The 17,498-nt window shown below is 41.9% G+C and overlaps 1 protein-coding gene across 2 annotated transcripts; it reads left to right on the top strand.

The window, feature by feature from the left end:
- Positions 1-3,885: 3,885 nt before the first annotated feature.
- Positions 3,886-17,019, top strand: LOC107312963 (phosphatidylinositol-binding clathrin assembly protein-like). Of its 2 annotated transcripts, none has more exons than XM_015860831.2 (12): positions 3,886-4,304; positions 8,910-9,052; positions 9,579-9,654; positions 10,010-10,112; positions 10,250-10,343; positions 10,446-10,557; positions 11,598-11,704; positions 12,293-12,340; positions 14,901-14,986; positions 15,717-15,840; positions 16,403-16,539; positions 16,812-17,019. In XM_015860831.2, the coding sequence occupies exons 1-12, from the start codon at positions 4,175-4,177 to the stop codon at positions 16,969-16,971; spliced, it is 1,320 nt and encodes a 439-aa protein (XP_015716317.1). In that variant the 5' UTR covers positions 3,886-4,174; the 3' UTR covers positions 16,972-17,019. The 2 variants fall into 2 exon arrangements, with proteins under 2 accessions (XP_015716317.1, XP_015716318.1); XM_015860832.2 differs by having other exon boundaries at positions 4,175-4,304; positions 12,293-12,334; positions 16,812-17,015.
- Positions 17,020-17,498: the final 479 nt, after the last annotated feature.

Below are 17,498 nucleotides of genomic sequence, written 5' to 3'. Positions count from 1 at the left end.
TAAGATTGAACAAGTCCCATTGCACTTAGTGTCATATTTTTGAGATCAGAGTCACACTATTTACAAAAAAAAGTATTTTGTAGACATTCTTACCTCATCTATATCTACCCAAACACCAGCCACCATTAAGGTGGATTCTGCAATAGCTTGGATTCCATGCTGCTAAGCAGATGGTATTTATTGACAAACCTACCACTGGACTGTTTATTCTTGGGGCTGTAGGTGCAGCCAGACTGAAACACATTCACTGCTCATTATGAAAACATTCCTTATACCAGAAAACAATCTGATTCATTTGGTCATGGCAGACGCCCAGAAACATCCCATGTCTCTGACATCACCACCTCCCCAAAACTGCTTCTTTGTTACCACATGTGAACTATGTTTCCTTGGAAGCCCTCCTTGTGCACCTTGCAGCAAACAAAGGACAGCAAAACTCACAAATCAAGATGGAAAATGGACATATTTCCAGTTTTAAATCCACACAAATGTGAACCTAAGTCCACAGGCACAGGAAGAGTGGCTAGGACAGAACATTTGCTAATGAAGCAACATCAGCAAAATTGTATCATACACAGTTTTCACATTAATGAGACTGAGGTAAGAAAGACAGGCAAGGAGCATTATAAAGAGGTATGGATTTGGTGTGAACTCAGGGCATGCCTGCTATTTCAAATAAAGTGTGTTGTCCTCCTGGCTGCAGCCTGTCACAAGCAGACCAGCAGTCTGAGTGGCTTCTGCAGAAACATACACTGCAGTCACTAGGTGAGCTGAGAGGGAAACATCAGGTCAATAGGGTATCACTCCATCAATCCTTATTTGCATACCTCCCAATTAGATTTCTATTCAATGATTTAAGCAGCTAATTGTGCATCTTTCACGGTGTCACGGCACAGCCCTCTGTAAATATGTCTGTAATTGGGGATGATGAATGCACCTTGTCACTCCACCCTAGGGGGTGGTGGCTGAGATTTCTTTGTTCTTATCTGTTTCCGAGGGCATAGAATTTCACCCAGACGCACCTGTTACTAAAGAATAAAGTTCTGCATTTCATCAAAAATGCAGATGTGCATCTCAAGATATCCCAGATTGCCTTGGCACTGATTTCTTCACCTTCACACCAACATGAATCCCCTTTTGCCTGTAGGCAGTGGGAACTGCAGGATGTAAGGGGTGGCAGAGTGCAACATCTCAGAGAAGTGCAAGCATCAAATCCCTCCAAATTATTTTCATTACTTATCAAGCACTTTTGTATTACAGAAAATATTTTCTCACTTATCTAAAAATACATACGCCTGGAAAATAGGTGGTTCTACAAGTACCTGGTTTCCTTACATACATAAATTACGTTGCATAGCAGAGAAACTTCAGTGTTGCAAACAAAGCAGCTTCTGACAGACATTTTATCCAATGTAGGGATATTTATAAAGATCCTTTCCCAAGTGGGTACTCTGACATTATATACAATGTGTACTAACACCTCTGATTTTCCTTCAGTCAGGCTAGCTTGGTTTCTTGACCACAGTATTTCCATGCAATTTGCAAGAATAACAGTATATATGAGTCTTACCCTTCTGTTAACATTGCCAAAATTCACTAACATGTAAGATACCAGTTGTCTCAAAAGACACCTTACCTGTGTAAGATTTGCTCCTTCTGGAAGATGTGAATAACCCTGTATTGAGGGTGGATACGAATAACACAGATTGCCTATTAAACCAGGGAAAAATAAATGACTAGTATTTCCTATCTGTTGGATTCTTGATGTTCTATGAGTAGATTGTTGTGGGCAGAAGTTTGTGCTGAAAGTCATGATCTTCAGTCACCCACTGGGCTGAATTTGGAGTAAGCTTGTGAGTTCAGAGTAAAATTTGAGCTCAGACAACCATAGAATTGAGGCAGGAAAAGACCTCCAAGATTATTTAGTCCAACCATCCACCTACCGCCAATATTTCCTCACTAAATCACGTCTCTTCTCACTAGATATAAATAATAGTTATTAGACGTAGTTGGGCCTGGCTAGTAAACTGAGTACAGACAGAAGAAATACAGCTGTACAGCCAATGGGACTCACTGAACTCCAATACTTACATGGAATTCAGGCTTTCTGAAACAGAACAATACAGGAAATTCCCTGTTGGGGGTGGAGGTAGCACAGAATAGCTGTCGTGCTTCAGCTCACACCCTCACTTATTTCGAAACAACTTCCCTGTTTAGACAAGCCCTAAGAGGTTGAGACATTTATAATGAGTATTTAATCTTTCCATCTTTTCTTTTCTTACTGTTTTTGATGTTTTCTCAGACTTTGAAAATTCCAAATTAATTTTTTCCAGAAACTTTAAGCCTTAAGGCAAAAATAAGGCAGCTATAAATTGACTGTTGCCAGTGGGAATAAAAGGTTTATAACTTTTTTCAGCACAGGAAATGTTCAATATCTTTACAGCAGTGACCATGTTTTAATGCATTTATGCCCTTAGGGTTATAGAAATCCTTCATTCACAACTTTATCCACTGTGGATCCTAAGGCTGTTTATATTTCTATCATGTCATAATGCTTTTCAGTAGTATCATTACCGTGTGCATGTTGTGAAGGGCAAATGGCTACATGTTTTTCAGATGAAATCAGGTCCAAAGACACTTACTGTGAATGCAGCACCTGAGGCAGCGGGATTGTCTCTTCTGAATTCTCCCTAGGAGCGGAGTGCAATGGAAGGAGTCCTCACCAAGACCTCAAGGCACGACAGAAAAGCAATTAACGATTTGTACAGCAGCCACAAAACTTCCTCGTTGTCATTCAGGGAAATACTGTCTTTGGCAGCCATAATGCTGGGAGAGTAATGATAATATCACAACAGCAATTTAGAGGGACATGAGGAGCAGCTCAGAATACTGGAAATGAGCATTTCCTTTCTGTGCTGGAGATGGGTGTCTTTTTCATCACAAATTGTTTTGGTTTTTTTTCTTTTTTTCTTCAAGCAGTTCCTCTGGGAGGTTCAGTTTGGAGTAACGTGCCCTCATGTTATTGATACAATTGGACTCTGTTGTGCAAGAGAAGCTCCTCATTTTGGTCTGGAAACCTACATTTGTTTTCACACAGTGTGCACACACAGGCACAGGAGCAAGTCCTGTCAGAGAGTTTCTGCAGAAGTTCTTTTCTCTCATTGCTCTTACTTCAGGGGCTGCCATCATTTATGAGGGCAAGGGCACAAGACAGCTTCTTGAGCAATGCTTTGAAAATGAAGCTGAGATATCTCATGTGAGTGAGTCCAATCCCAGCAGCAGGACGAGAGCTGAGCCCCTGGCATGGGGCAGCTCTGCTCAGTTGTGTCACGCTGCTCAAACTTCTGTCCTGTTGCAACCCACTGACAAGGAGGTTAGCTGGGAGGTAATGAGGTGGTATGAGGGCAGCAGGGACGGCAGGATGGAGGGAGCTGCTGTTGAGTGGCAGAGCCTAAGGTGCAGGCCTGGCGTTGTCCAAGTCGCCATTGCCACCAGAGGATGGGTGGTTGGAGTCATGGTCCAGCTGTCAGGGCGGCCCTATGGCAGAAAGCACTGCCACACTTGGCAGCACAAGAGCTGCAGTACTCTTGTTTGCTCTCGGGAAAACGACAAACGAAGCACAGCACAGCACAGCGAACTGGTGCAGGGAGAACGTGCCCCACAAGCAGCCGTGTTAAAAGCGCCGTGACCCCTCAGGGCTGTCCCCGGGCGGCACTTCTTCGCCGTTGGTCGCCTCGGTGTTGGCTCAGCCCCGGCTCCCCCCGCAGCCTCTCACCGCGGGCACAGCCCAACCACAGCCGGTCACCTCACGCCTCGAGGGCGCAGCCCCGCACGGCCCGGAGCCCGCCGGAGCGGGGCGGAGCGGGCACGCGGTCACCTGATGCCGCCGCCGCCGCCATTTTGTCTGGGAGTGGAAATGTGAAAGGGAAAGAAAGCCTTAGTACAGCCCGCGGCAGGACGCACAGCGGAGCCGCCCGCTTTGCTCCGGGACGCAGCCCGCAGCGAGGGACAGCCGGGCTCACCGCGCACCGCCCCCGCTCCTGGCGCTGCCCCTGCTCGCGGCTGGGGGGCGCGCGGAGCCGGTGAGGGCTCGGACTCCTCCTCCTCCTCCTTCTCCTCCTCCTCCCCGCCGCCCTTCCCCGGGGAGCCGCTCCCGCCGCCCGGCCTCGCCGCGATGTCGGGGCAGTCGATCACCGACCGCATCACGGCGGCGCAGCACAGCGTTACCGGCTCGGCCGTGGCCAAAGCCGTCTGCAAGGCCACGACACACGAGGTGATGGGCCCCAAGAAAAAGCACCTGGACTGTGAGTACGGCCCTACCGCGGCCTGGGGCCCGGGCCGGGCGGGGATCCGAGGGGCACGAGCCGGGCGGGACGGGACGGGCTGGGCTGAGCTGCCGAAGCGGCTTCCACGTGGAAGGAGCGAGCTTTGTACTGCCAGCGGGGACAGGCGAACCGGAGCGCTGTGCCCGGCGGAGCAGCGCGTGTCCATACCGTGCATGGGGAGGAGGGGGGGCTCGGTGCTGTGCCATCGCTGCCCTGAGCGGGGGATTTGGGTTTTGGTTTTCTTTTCTGAGCTGTTTTCCGTTCTCTGCGCCTCCGATGGGATGCAGCCGTTCGTAGTGGCGTGTCAGTGTTCTTTGGGCTTTGCTAAAAGACTTGAAGTGAGGTGAGGAGTTGGGAGAAGGTGGATCCAACGCGTCTCCAAAATGAGACTACTCTGCTGCTAGTGTTACACGGCAATTGGATGTTAAAACAACTTGTGTGCCGCAAAGTGCAGGAAGCTGCCTCTGGTATCTACAGAATCATCGCAGTTGTTGCTTTGTTTCGATTTTAGTTAGTCTTTGACTGCTCAAACCTGCGCTGAATGCTTCCGACTTTGTCGCGTGTCATCTGTGTGCAGTGCATTGAGCTGTGAGCTTACAGCAGGGAGGGGATGTGGAGCTGGACACAGGTCACCTCCAAGGCACAGGCTGAGTTGGATGGGACTCTTGGGGTGATGGTGCTAAGGAGAGTGCTGTTCAGGCCCTTGGAACAGGGAAGTTTGGCTCTGCTGTTGAAACAGATTTCTTGTTTGAGAGCTTTGGATATCGGTCACATAGTTACAACCAACACAAAAGTATTTGCTATTGATCTGGATGTGTGGAAGTCAGCTACAGAGATAAATATCGCAGCTACCAGGCTGAAAGCCTCAAAACTGAGTAATGAGCGGTATAATGAAAAGAAACATCACTTTATCATGTTTTCTGCCTGAGGTAGAACAGTTTTGCAAGGTAACCCTTAAGGTCAGAAATGGCATCGTGGCAGGAAGCCAGGCAGCGGTTGCTCAATAGTTCAAAAGTTTCTGAAGCTTAAAAAATGTAATTCATGGGTTGAAAATCACGTCATTCACTACAAATTGCCCTCACAGAATAAGAAAATGGACAGGTGGAAGAACTGTGTAACTCGAGAACAGCATAAACTTGTGCTGTGACGTTCTTCTGAAGGTCTCTTGATACAAGTCTGCTCAGAGCTGTCAGTCTCCTGAAGGTCCTCCTGTGCCAACTGAGTTCTGTGCTCTGATGTAACTCGTTTTCTATCATTTTTGTCTGAAATGAATAAAAGGTTTGTTGCGCTAACAGTGTATCTTGAAATAGAGGGGCACTGTGAGGTGAACAAAAAAGATGGCAAATGTGGTACCAGAAGTACCTCTGTAAATGGAGTTAGGAAATAAAAGAAACGCCATTCTCCCATCTTCACTGAGCACACCTGGCTGCTTCATTTATAACATCTGCAAGACTTTGCATGGCACTTCCTGATGTTTCTACTTGTCCATTTGTAAGCAAAACGTAGTTGTATCTCATCTGTCTGCCTTTAATACAAGTTCAAATACTGTAATCTGTCTCACAGTGGAGTTTCAAAGCCACAAGGCAAGTACCTCCCGAGTTAAGTAAAACATGAAATAAAACATAAGCTGGATTTAATGCAAAACACTGCTAGTTGCACCTTAGTGTCCCTACATGTGTGTGTCATTAAAAATGCTGCTCCATCTGGTACTACTTGTAATTGCTGCTTAAAAAAACACGTTTTGAGAGCTGACAGTTGTGTTGAGGATCGTAGAGCAGTGTCTGTCTGCAGACTCCATTCAGATTAATTCCTAACAATCCCCTTATTGCCCAGTGTCCTTAGCAAAGAAAACTTTAACGTTGCAGTATGGGTCTGAGTGGGAAGGTGTTCTGCATACAGTGTGTGGACTGCTATTTGGAGGCTTTAGTTTTGCTTGTTGCTGGGTAGTAAAGCTGTATTCTTCTTAAAGAGGAGAAGAAACCTAAGCAGTGTCAATGGGAATTTTTCTTTTTTTTTCTTCTCTTAATGTAGGTCACAGCGTCCTAAATAAGTCAGCAGATCTATTTCTGTAGTATTTTGTAATATTTGAGGATAACATAAAGCATTATGTGACGTTTCTTCATTTTCCTTAGCAGAGTGCTTGAAAGTCTCATCTCTTCTTCTCTGCTGTGTTGGTTCTTGCTGTGCCACACAGACTTCCAATGTTAGCATTGCAGTGGAGTGGGGGACGGTGCTTCTTTAGTGACATCTCTTCCTGGATAACTATGGGAAAGTTATTTAAGAAGAGAAAATTCTGTAGCAAAGCTGGTAGCTGCAGTGTATTGGGTGTAGGCCAGAATTTAGGAAGCACGAACCTCTGAACAGATGTTGCGTTAAACGTTCAAGTGAGCACAGGAAAACTAGAGTTATTTCTCTCCCTGTAACTTGTATACAGCCCACTTAACTGACACATGGGAGGGGAAGATGGTTGATGTTCATCAGAACTTGGAAGTGCTGTGTGCGTACAGGCTTAGAAATATTCTTAGAAGTGATAATTCAGTTAGTTCAGAACTGTGTTATGTAACAAAACCAGGCTATTAAGCCTTTCGTTTCAGGTGAAAGTTCAGGTCTCCACTGAGCCATTGCAGCTTCATGTTTTGCCCATGGTGACACATTGTGACTGTCACCGTTCTGGGATGTTTCCTATCTGCCAATCTTACTTCTGACAGCTGGAGCTTAGGACTGCTGGCAACTGCTGGTCATAGAGATATGTACATTGTGATAGAACATGAAGAAATGATCTCAAACGCTCCCCCAGGCAGTAGGGTGCCTGTCTTTAATCATAGAATTGCTTGAGTTAGAAAGGACCTTTAAGGGTCATCTAGTCCTTGAATTTCAATTTGACCTGAAGGAAAAAGCCCAGAACACTGCTGATGTTGGAATCTTTATGCACATTTAATGTAGCAATTGCTTAAAGCTTTTCAAAACAAAACCTTATGGGCTGCATTGAGAAAGTCTGCCCAAGGGTTTGTTTTGCTTTATTTTACAAGCAACTTCCAAAAAGTAAATGTATTTTATTTTTTTATTTTTTTAAGATTCTAGGGTTAAGAAAATTGGTCTCTAATCTTCTACCTGCCATTCATAGAACAGCTTCTGTCCTGTGACAGAATGGAAAAATTAGAGGGGTGTCGAGCAGTTGTGGTTGTCTCAACTTGTGTATTGACAGTAGTTCATCATTGAAGGCTTTACTGGAACGTCTGCTGGTAGACCTTGTCTGAAGGAAGACAAGACTTGCAGATGGGCTGAAATCTGTGTGAAACAAACATCTCTCCAGTAAAATATGAATGATGTAATCTGTCTGTCTGCTGTTTCTGTCTTGGAGAGCAAAAGTTGTTTATAACCTGCATCTTCAGGTCCCACTTGTTACTTGATGAGCAGTTGTTAAGTAAATGTTAGTGATCCTTAGCTAAAGGACTTGAAAATATGTTCTTATTAAACAGATTTGTAGTTAAGGTACATCTGTAATATATTCTGTGCACTAGAACAGGTAAATGCTTTTAAATAGCTTATGATAAACATATTGGAAGTTGCTCGCATTGACACCTCGCTGTTAGTTCCTGGGTGCTGGCCTTCAAGTACTTGCACAGAAGAACCAGTAATGCTGACCCACAGCCAACAGCCTGCTCAGGGACTTGCCTTCAACAAGAGGCTACAGAGGAAGGTTTTCAAGTGAGGTGTTTGTAATACTGGCCTTGCCCAGTCCTTGAGCTGTGCTTTGATCACACCCGAGACCAAGTGAGCTCAAAGAGAATTAAATGAAATGTGAACGTCTTGAGGGGTGGGGGTGGAGGGGAGGGTTAGAACAGTCTTACTTGCTTCTCAGCAGTGCCTTTTTCCCCAGGTATCTGCTGGAGCGTGCTCTGGTCTTGTTCCAGTACTCAGGCAGAGATCTGAGGCTCTCTGTTCTTCCTAGTAAATGTTTAACTATTGAGTTTATGATCAGCCTTTAACACAAAGAGCTTGAGACCTGCTGTGATCCCCCGCAATATGCTCAGCAGGTTGGTGATCAGGTCACTTTACCTGTATGGAAAGATGGGTAAAGGCTGGTCCTTCCTCTTAAACCTCACAGAAAAGAGGCTTAGTTCAGGTTTGCAGCATCTCGCTGCCAGGTGAGTCAGTTCTCAGGCTAAGATCAAAGTTCTTGAATACTTGCTGTTTCTTGATCTCTGGAGGTGTCTCTGTTCTCCTGCTCTTCTCAACTTTTCAGTTTTGTTTGGATGGAATGACTTCTGTGTCTGCACTGGCTTTTGAACAGTAATTTGGGTGCAGAGTGTCTGCTGGAGCAGGGCTTTCTTGTGAGATATTGGGACTCCTTAAAGCAGTTGAAATGCTTCACACTTGGTGTCTTTTGCCAAAATACAGTGAGTTTGAGATGGGGATGTAAAATAGTTCACTTATTTCTTAAGTGAACTAAGTTCTTCATACTAAAGTTAAAACTTACAGTTTAAATTCTTGGTGTAAAACTACAAAACCTGATGATAATCTTCTTTGAGCGTGTAACTCATTGTAATACTGTGTTGTGTTTTTCTTCCTTCTTAAATGTAGATCTAATACAGTGCACAAATGAAATGAATGTGAATATTCCGCAGCTGGCAGACACGCTCTTTGAGAGAACTGCAAACAGTAGCTGGGTTGTAGTGTTCAAAGCTCTAATTACAACACACCACCTCATGATGTATGGAAACGAGGTAAGATGTAATCAGTTCTGGAAAGGCCTCTTTAATGGTGGTCTTTATATTTCAACAGGTAGTAGGTTGAAATTCAGGGATAGTCTGAAATTCACTGCTTGGAAGGCATTACCTATTGCAACTACAAAGCTGAACTGAATGCTATAAATCGCTGTGTGTATTTTACTCTTTTTCTAACATAGTTGATGTTTACATGCTGAAATGTGAAGGAAAAAAAAAACACAATAAAAACAAATATTGAACTGTAGGAAAAAAATTGGAGCTTGGAGTTCTGGGTTACCAGTTGCTATCTATTTTTTTCATGTAACATTGTACAGCAGAGAAGAGCTGTATTTTTACATCCATACTGAAACTCTTCCTTACCTTTGAATAGATGCATCTGGGGGGTTCAGATCAGAGATGTAACTAGCCCCATAAGCCCTACTGACTGTAATCGTTTATGGACTCAAACATAGGTCAGGAAGCTAGAAATGAATGTTTTAATTGTTGCAACAAAAATTTGACTCCGCTTATTTCTCACCAACAGCGCTTTATCCAGTATCTTGCATCCAGAAACACATTGTTCAATTTAAATAACTACCTGGACAAAAGTGCCATGCAGGGTAAGGATCTTTAAAGGCTCTTATGCTCTGTGATTGGTGTGATTCTTCAGATTAGAACACTGTAAGGAGAGCTGCTTAATTTTTGCCTACTTCTTCGTGTTCTAGGCATTTATTGTCATAATTGTAAGGAATGCATTCCTAATCTTAGCAAGCTGGAAAGAAGCTGGAAAGAAGCTGTAATTCTGCATGTCGAGGAGGAAAATAGTGAATCTCAAGACCCTGGAATATGTCTTTGAAGCGCTGCTCTTCAGAGAGCTGGTGTAAAATGGGGCTAGTAGGAGAATATTTCTTGAAAAGAACTTGGAAGAATCTGCACCACTTCAAAATATCTAACCTACAAACACTTAACTTTTAGGCTATGATATGTCTACCTTCATTAGGCGGTATAGCAGATACTTGAATGAAAAAGCACTTTCATACAGACTTGTAGCAGTTGACTTCACCAAAATGAAAAGAGGGTAAGACATTTTACTGCTTGTTTAGCCTCTTGTTTGTGTGTGTGCTTTTGACCCTTTAAAGTAATCTAACAGTGTGGAAACAGCATAATATCGCTAAGGTTTCTTGGTAACCTGTAAACACATCTTTTAACCTGTAGGATAGATGGAGTAATGAGAACCATGAATGCTGAAAAGCTTCTGAAAACCCTTCCGATCATACAGAACCAGCACGATGCACTCCTTGATTTTGATGTAAGTACTTGAGGCTCAGTTTTAAGTAACAGTCTCTCATTTTGAAGTAAGTTATACTATTTTATTAAATACTAATTTACTTTCCTGTTGTTTTCTACACAGGCAAATCCAAATGAACTAACAAACGGCGTTATAAATGCTGCCTTTATGCTTCTCTTCAAAGATTCCATTAGACTTTTTGCAGCATACAACGAGGGGATTATTAATCTTTTAGGTATGTGACAATTTTTTTTTTAAGCTTTTGTGCTTTCATACAAGTTGTTGAGTGAAATTAAGAACATAGACAATTTCTGACTGTAATAGCTAGTAAGTTATTTAATGTCATTGTTAACAGCAAAGCGTGTCTTAATCACAGGTGGCACATGCTTAAACATGTGCTCTTACCTGAAGATTACAGCCTGCAACATAAACTGAAGTCAGAGGCTGTGAGAATAAAACAAAGGCACTGTTGGCCCACTACAGTTAGCAGGCCTTGAGTGTTGAATGTTCTTGAATGTGCACATGCACGTAACTGACTTAGATTTCCCATTCTTTCTGTATAGTTTGCCAATTCACTTCTAGTAGCTGGTATTTGAATCTACACAAGCTTCATATGTGGCACATGTGGTTTTTTTGCTTGAGAGTGACAAGCTGTTGGGAAAGCCTAATAATGACTATTCAAACAAATTTCTGAATGAAACGTCACCTGATCAGTTTGTCTCAGTCTGCTGATTTATTTTTTTTTTCTTTTCGTTAAAATATCTGCAAATATTTGGAGCAAAACAAGAAAAAAGTGAATGCTGTGGTTGCTGGGTCTTTCTTTTATTGTTGCGGATCAGTTCAGTGCATGTATCCCTTTGGTGGTCATTTTGATGTCTTTGGGATATCAGGCTCATTTAAAAACAATGAAATATGTTAACATAGGGTCTAAATATGTTGAAGAAAATGTAGACAAGAATATGTTGTCTGCATCATTTTCAGCTAGTAAGGTGACTTCCTTAGAATATTACCCCAACTGTCTAATTCAATAATTGCATATGTTTGTATCCATGTTGTCAAGCTTTGTGTTTTACTTCAAGATACTGAATCTCAGAAATCATTCCTCTCTCTGCTGAGTGCTTTATTATAACAGTGACAGGTATTCATGTCAACTTGAAAACTTAAACAGCTTTGAGTTGATTGTATCAAATTTACATGTATAATAATATATAATGGTGCCACTTTTTTTGCTGGGATGGTGTTATCTTACAAGAGTGTTTTTATTTGCGTTCTTAGAAAAATATTTTGATATGAAGAAGAACCAGTGTAAAGAAGGCTTGGATATGTACAAGAAATTCCTAGCCAGGATGACTAAATTGTCAGAATTCCTCAAAGTAGCAGAGGTAAAAAATTCAACATCTGTGAAAAGATAAATTGCAAGCTACAATTGTTGTACTACAACAGCAGTCTATATTCATAATCATGTACCATCACCTTCTCTGTACAGGGAGTAATTCCACAGATAGTGAGTTTTAAACTCTGGTTAATCTGAGTAATTTGAAATGAGATTCTCAGGCATCTTTTTCATTAGCCAAACAATGTAATGAATGCTTTCTGAAGTGCTGTTACCAATTTGATGAATGGTCCAGAATGAACTGTGTTAGTGTATTTACAGTGCTGCTCTTTACTGTAATTGCTCAAAATGGAGAAGTAGTTCCAGTAAGCAATGCAGATATTTCTAACGCTCCCAATTAGATTTTCTGCATGAAAAAAAAAAGTCTGGATAAAGGCTTGGCTTTGCTTTTAGATGCAAAGCAACGGACTTGTGATTTCTAAGATGTGTTCTTCACTAAACTCATACCAATTCAGAAAGTGATTAATATCCATCTTAGTCTTTTAGCTTCTATATAACATTCAGACCTCTGTTTTTATTTCCATTGCCACTTCATGGAGTATAATGTACTTTTTCTTTTCTCCTTTTGTAAACCCAGCAAGTTGGAATTGATCAGGGGGACATTCCAGATCTTACTCAGGTCAGTGTACGTATCATGCTGATAGCATTCAATTATTTTGTCCTCTACATTTTTTATGACTGATATATACCATAACAATCACCTTGAATGTATTCTGTTCCACAGACCTGTGTATAGGAAACAGTTATGTGTGTTTTTCCTTTGGATCATATGCACTTGGTACCTAACTTTGCAGCTGTTATTTTTGGATTGATTAAAGTGATAGGTTTTTTTTTAGGAAGTTCTGCAACTTGTCTTAAGACTAAGGATTAATTGGCTTATGAGGCACAGGCATCTTGCCACATGTACACGTCTCTCATACTTGCACCTGGCATTTCATGGTTCCCTTGCAAAGAACTTGTAGAACTTCGCAGTTAGAATTAAAATGTGACTGTAGCCAGCAGAGTCAGGGCAAGTAATGAATGAGCATAGCAGTGTGATGTTTTGTGATGTTGTTTGATCTTAGTGTCTTACTTTTGACTAGTACAGTATGTTCAGCTGGCCTGTGTTCCCTAATGACATCACACTGAAGTGTGAGGTGATACTTCAGAGACAACAAGTGCTTGCGTGCTGGGTTTGTGTGCTCTCACTCACGCACTTAATCAAGGAGTTATAGAAGTCTTCAAATCATAGGGCTTTTCCTGATTTGCTGAGATCAGGAAATTTAATTTTGCTGCTTTATTTCCAAAATTTTTATGAGCAAAACTCTTCACAGTTAGAGCTGCAACACTTTTATTCCTAATAGCTCAGTTATTGCATTGTGAATGTACTTAGGCCGTTCTCTGAAATGTGCTGGTGGGTATCAGCATTTTATGTATTTTGGCAATTTCAGTGCTATTGTCAGTGAAATCAGTCCAATTCCACTCCATACTAAACTTCACGACGTTGAATTAGATTGAGTAATTTTACATCAGTCTTCTGCCAACTTGAAACAATTTGCTGACATTTCCTAGTTTTGGACTTGCAGAAAAATGTCAGTTTTTGCTGTGCTTGCAGCACCAGTGAGTTCAGACAGGATGATGGCTGACAACATGTAATGATAGATAGCCTTTTGTTCATGGTCTGGTCACTCAGATTTACCTGTTTTTGTCCAGAATACTTAGGTTTCTTGTATGGATGTCTGTATTTCAGTGACAGTCTGAGCTGTTCCCGAGAGCAATGAATTTCTCCTCAGAAATTTTTACTACTGTTGCTGTGTAATCCTTTTTTTTTCCTTCCTTGGTTCTAAACAATGTTCACGCTACTGCCACTTCTGCCAGTTACTGTAAAGAGAATAACACTGTCCTTAGTAGGTGTCCAGATTCATTTCATTATTGATTTTTATTATGCTTTTCTTGCTTGTTTGTTTTCTTGGGGTGTTTTTGTTTGTCCCTTATGCCTTCCTGGAAAAGTATTTCAAAATGCTTACCCCTTGGGGGGTTGGTCATGTAGTTTGGACACTGAATTTACTCATGACCAGCTGCTGAGATAACTACACCATCTTAACTTCTAGAAAGAAATAGAGACACATATCGACACAGGTCTTAACTGTAAGATGGGGTTATTCATCTGAATGTGCAGGAAGAGTCATTGCACTTGCTCTTCTGAAGTATGAATAATGTAGTCAAAAGCCATGAGAGTGATATGGCTAGAGAATAGCCAGGGAGTGAACTTACAGCAGTGCCAACCTAATTATCTCGAATTCTGAGTTATTTCATAAGGTGATTTTGTTGTTGTTGGGAAGGCTTGCGTCCTACTAAGACTGTAATCAAGCTGGTGGTTCAAATCTTTTGAGCTTGGATGTGACTTCCTTTGTTACGAACGCAGTTTTTCTGTAGCACATTCAGGTATATGGTGGAAAAGAGGCAAGCTATGATCAGCATTTCTTGTTTACTTTAGGAACAAAAGCAGCTCAGCTGTGGCTTAATATTTATTCTTTCAGCTTGTTCTTTTTTGTTATCTACCAATGAAATCTTAGTTTTGAGTACTGAAAGATGTCAGTGCTGTGTTCTCAGATGTCTTTGTAAGCTCATAGGAAGTGTAAGCAAAATTTAAGGGAACAGTGCCTGCTTTCACCTCGTGTTTAGTGTGACATTCTAATGCCTGACTTTCTGCTGGATTTAAATGGAGTAAAGTCTGTTTCCAGAATTTTTTAAATCAAGGAAGAACATTGAATGTTTGAAATCTTCTCCTAGGTGACAGTGTTCTGGGAGGGGGCCAGAGGGCAGAGTTTCTGCAACTTAATTTGAAGTGATCTTTCACTTCTAGTTTCTTATGCTTTGGTCTGCCAAAGACTTGAGTGAAATTGGGTTGGGTTATTGTATCATCTTGTGCTGAATAGATGCTCCTGTCTGAGACTGTATTGTTGGGATAAGGCTGAATTTGATTGGTCTTTTGTAATAGAACCTCACACCCTGTTGCCATGTGTTCCCAATGGAAGCCAAGAACCACAGCTGGATAGATAGAATGCAGTTGTGTAAGATGAATGACATAAAGGTGCTATAATTGAAGGGGTCTTATTGGTTCTCAGTTGATGGGAAAACTCATCTGTGCACTAAACAAGAAGGCCTGGTCTAGACACAGAGCTTCACAAATACTCTAATTTTAGGCACCCAGCAGCTTGCTTGAGGCACTGGAGCAGCATTTGGCTTCACTGGAGGGAAAGAAAACAAAAGAAGTCTCCGCTGCCAGCAGGTGAGCACCAAACGAACAGCACCCATGCCTCTGCTTAGGATTTGTCATCATTGTTCTAAGAAGTTTTTGGATTCAGTCAGTGAGGTTTGAATTTTATTTACTTCCAACTCTATCTGAACTGAAAGGCAAAAGATTTGGTCTTGGCATACATATGCCCCCCTTAGATATGCAGGCAGACTCTGATAAAGGAAGGTATCAAGGTAAGGTACATTCCCGAGTAGCTGTCTTGCACCTCACATTTCTTTTTCTTTTTGCAAGTATCTGAGGATTTTCTATTGCACTCTTCCACTAAAGTGTGCAGTAAAGGGAATAACTTTGTGTGTCCTACCATGGACACCCCTTACAAGCTTTCTGTGCCTCTGCCACTTCAGTGGAGCAGAATTGAACTCTACTCAATATGATGCTAATATGAATAGAAAGCTGGTATTTTTGTTACTTGACAATTCCTACCCACAGAAACCTGAGGGAGTAACTCTGTGTACTCCTGTCACGTGTGTGGCACTAAGAGGTGTAGTTTCGTGATGGGGCTGGGTAGGTCAGCGTTGCAGTTGGACTTGATGATGTTGAAGGTCTTTATCTTCAATAATTCTATTATTCTGTACCAAAGAGCAAGGTAAGAAACGACTGCAGTGGTAGGGGAACAGTGCCACTAACTGAGCCACTCAATGCTTAAACTGTGTGATCTGTACCTGACTGACTTTGTTTAATAAAACTTTCCACTGTTTTTTAGAGCTAGTGCTCTATCCTGTGCTGTTTCCACACTTGCCAACACAGGGATGTCATTGAGCAGGATGGATGAGAAAGAGAAGCAGCAGGCATTGGAGGAGGAACAAGCTAGACTGCAAGCACTTAAGGTACTCCATATCTCCACATATACACGTCTGTATTTGTATACACACGGTAATCTTAGTGTCCCTTGCTACCTGCTGCTAAGCTGCTCCAATAGAAAATCTTGGCTAGTGCTGTGATGCAGCTGTTTTGGTTGGTTATTCTGTGATTTTTATTTTTATTTTTTTTAATTTTTATTTTTTCTTCCCTGGGAGTTTTATCAGATGTTCTCCCTTCACTGTTTCTTTTGTAACAGAAGTTGTAGCTGCTGTCACTGACAAATTAAATGGATTAAGAATGTCTTATTTCTAGGCAGCTATAGATGCCAAGGTGAGACTTGAGGCTTTCAAGATAGTTTTTTCTGAAGCCTTTTGTGGCTGCATTAAAACAAACCAGAAATCATCTTTCTGTTTCCCTTTCTTTGTAGACCAATAGCTGTTGTTGAGTCGTTTGTTCTTTTTGAGGTTTTTTTTTGTTTTGTTTTGTTTTTCTATTTAAGGAACATAGTTGAGCTGTTCTTTTTGAAAGGGGCTGAAGGGCTGACAAATTAATAACACTAAATTCCAAGCTGTATATCTGGTCTTTCAGGAGCAGCGATTAAGAGAGATTTCTGTAGTATCAAATTCTACTTCCACATCAGCATCCCCAAGCACCTTATCAGGAAAAAGTGTGAATACCACTGCAGCTGTTGACCTCTTTGCAGTATCAGCACCCACGACAAACAGGTGAGAGAGACTTCGTTTTCAAGAAGCAAGCCTGAATGCTGGCCTGGTCTGGCAGCTCACGATTTTAATTACTTCTTGAGAACAACTTTTTACTTTCTTGAAGCATTGATGGGATTTTTGGTAACACTTGATAAGAAATACTTTAGAAGAAAATACATTGTCTTGTACTGTTATTTGTGGCTGGCTGCTGGTGGACAAGTAGCTGAGATCAATGTGAATTTGTGTGTAACTCAAGCATACGATGCATATTGTGTCTCTTTGTTCCTTTTCAGCATGCCCAACCTTTCTAGTGATCTTTTTGATCTTCAACCTGTGTTTGTTCCGACTGTGCAGGGTACTGCAGCTACAGCAACGTCAGCAGGCAGTGCCTGGGGAGGTAAGCTGATTTGGTTTGATTGGGTGATGACTTTAGTTTGGTGGGTGATTCCTTAGAATATAGGAATGACTAACTCCTATGAGTTTATAGTTGAATTAAGTTCACAGTGAAATAACCAGCTAGGAGACAGGGTCAGTGAGAGGTTTGCATCCAGTTATCATGGAGCCTGACAGAGTACAGAACAAGTAATCTGAATGTTCTGAACATTATTAAATTTAAACTGCAGACCTAAGTTTTAGAATACTTTCTGTACTTCCTTCCATTTTCTCCCTTAAGCTGATCTTTGGATTTTTCATTTATTTATTTATTTATTTTCCACCAAGTGAACTGTCCGCGTGGTCACATTAAACCTAACCAGATATACCCTGTGAATGATCAATGCCATCCGATCAGAGCCACAAGCACCCTTCGTATTTTGTGTGCATTTCTGGAAAGAATAAAAACTGCCAGCCAACACCTTCTGTGGTGTAGGTACTGACCTGTATGCCCAGCAAAGGCCATGCCGTGCAAACCTGCCTGAAATAATGAACCCCTGCTGAATCATTTTTGAAGAATCGAATTGACTGTTTCTTTAGACACAGCA

Source organism: Coturnix japonica, chromosome 4 (assembly GCF_001577835.2).
Source record: "Coturnix japonica isolate 7356 chromosome 4, Coturnix japonica 2.1, whole genome shotgun sequence".
Lineage (NCBI taxonomy): Eukaryota > Metazoa > Chordata > Aves > Galliformes > Phasianidae > Coturnix > Coturnix japonica.
Note: the sequence above shows the minus strand (reverse complement) of the source record. Positions and strands in the feature narration are given on the sequence as shown.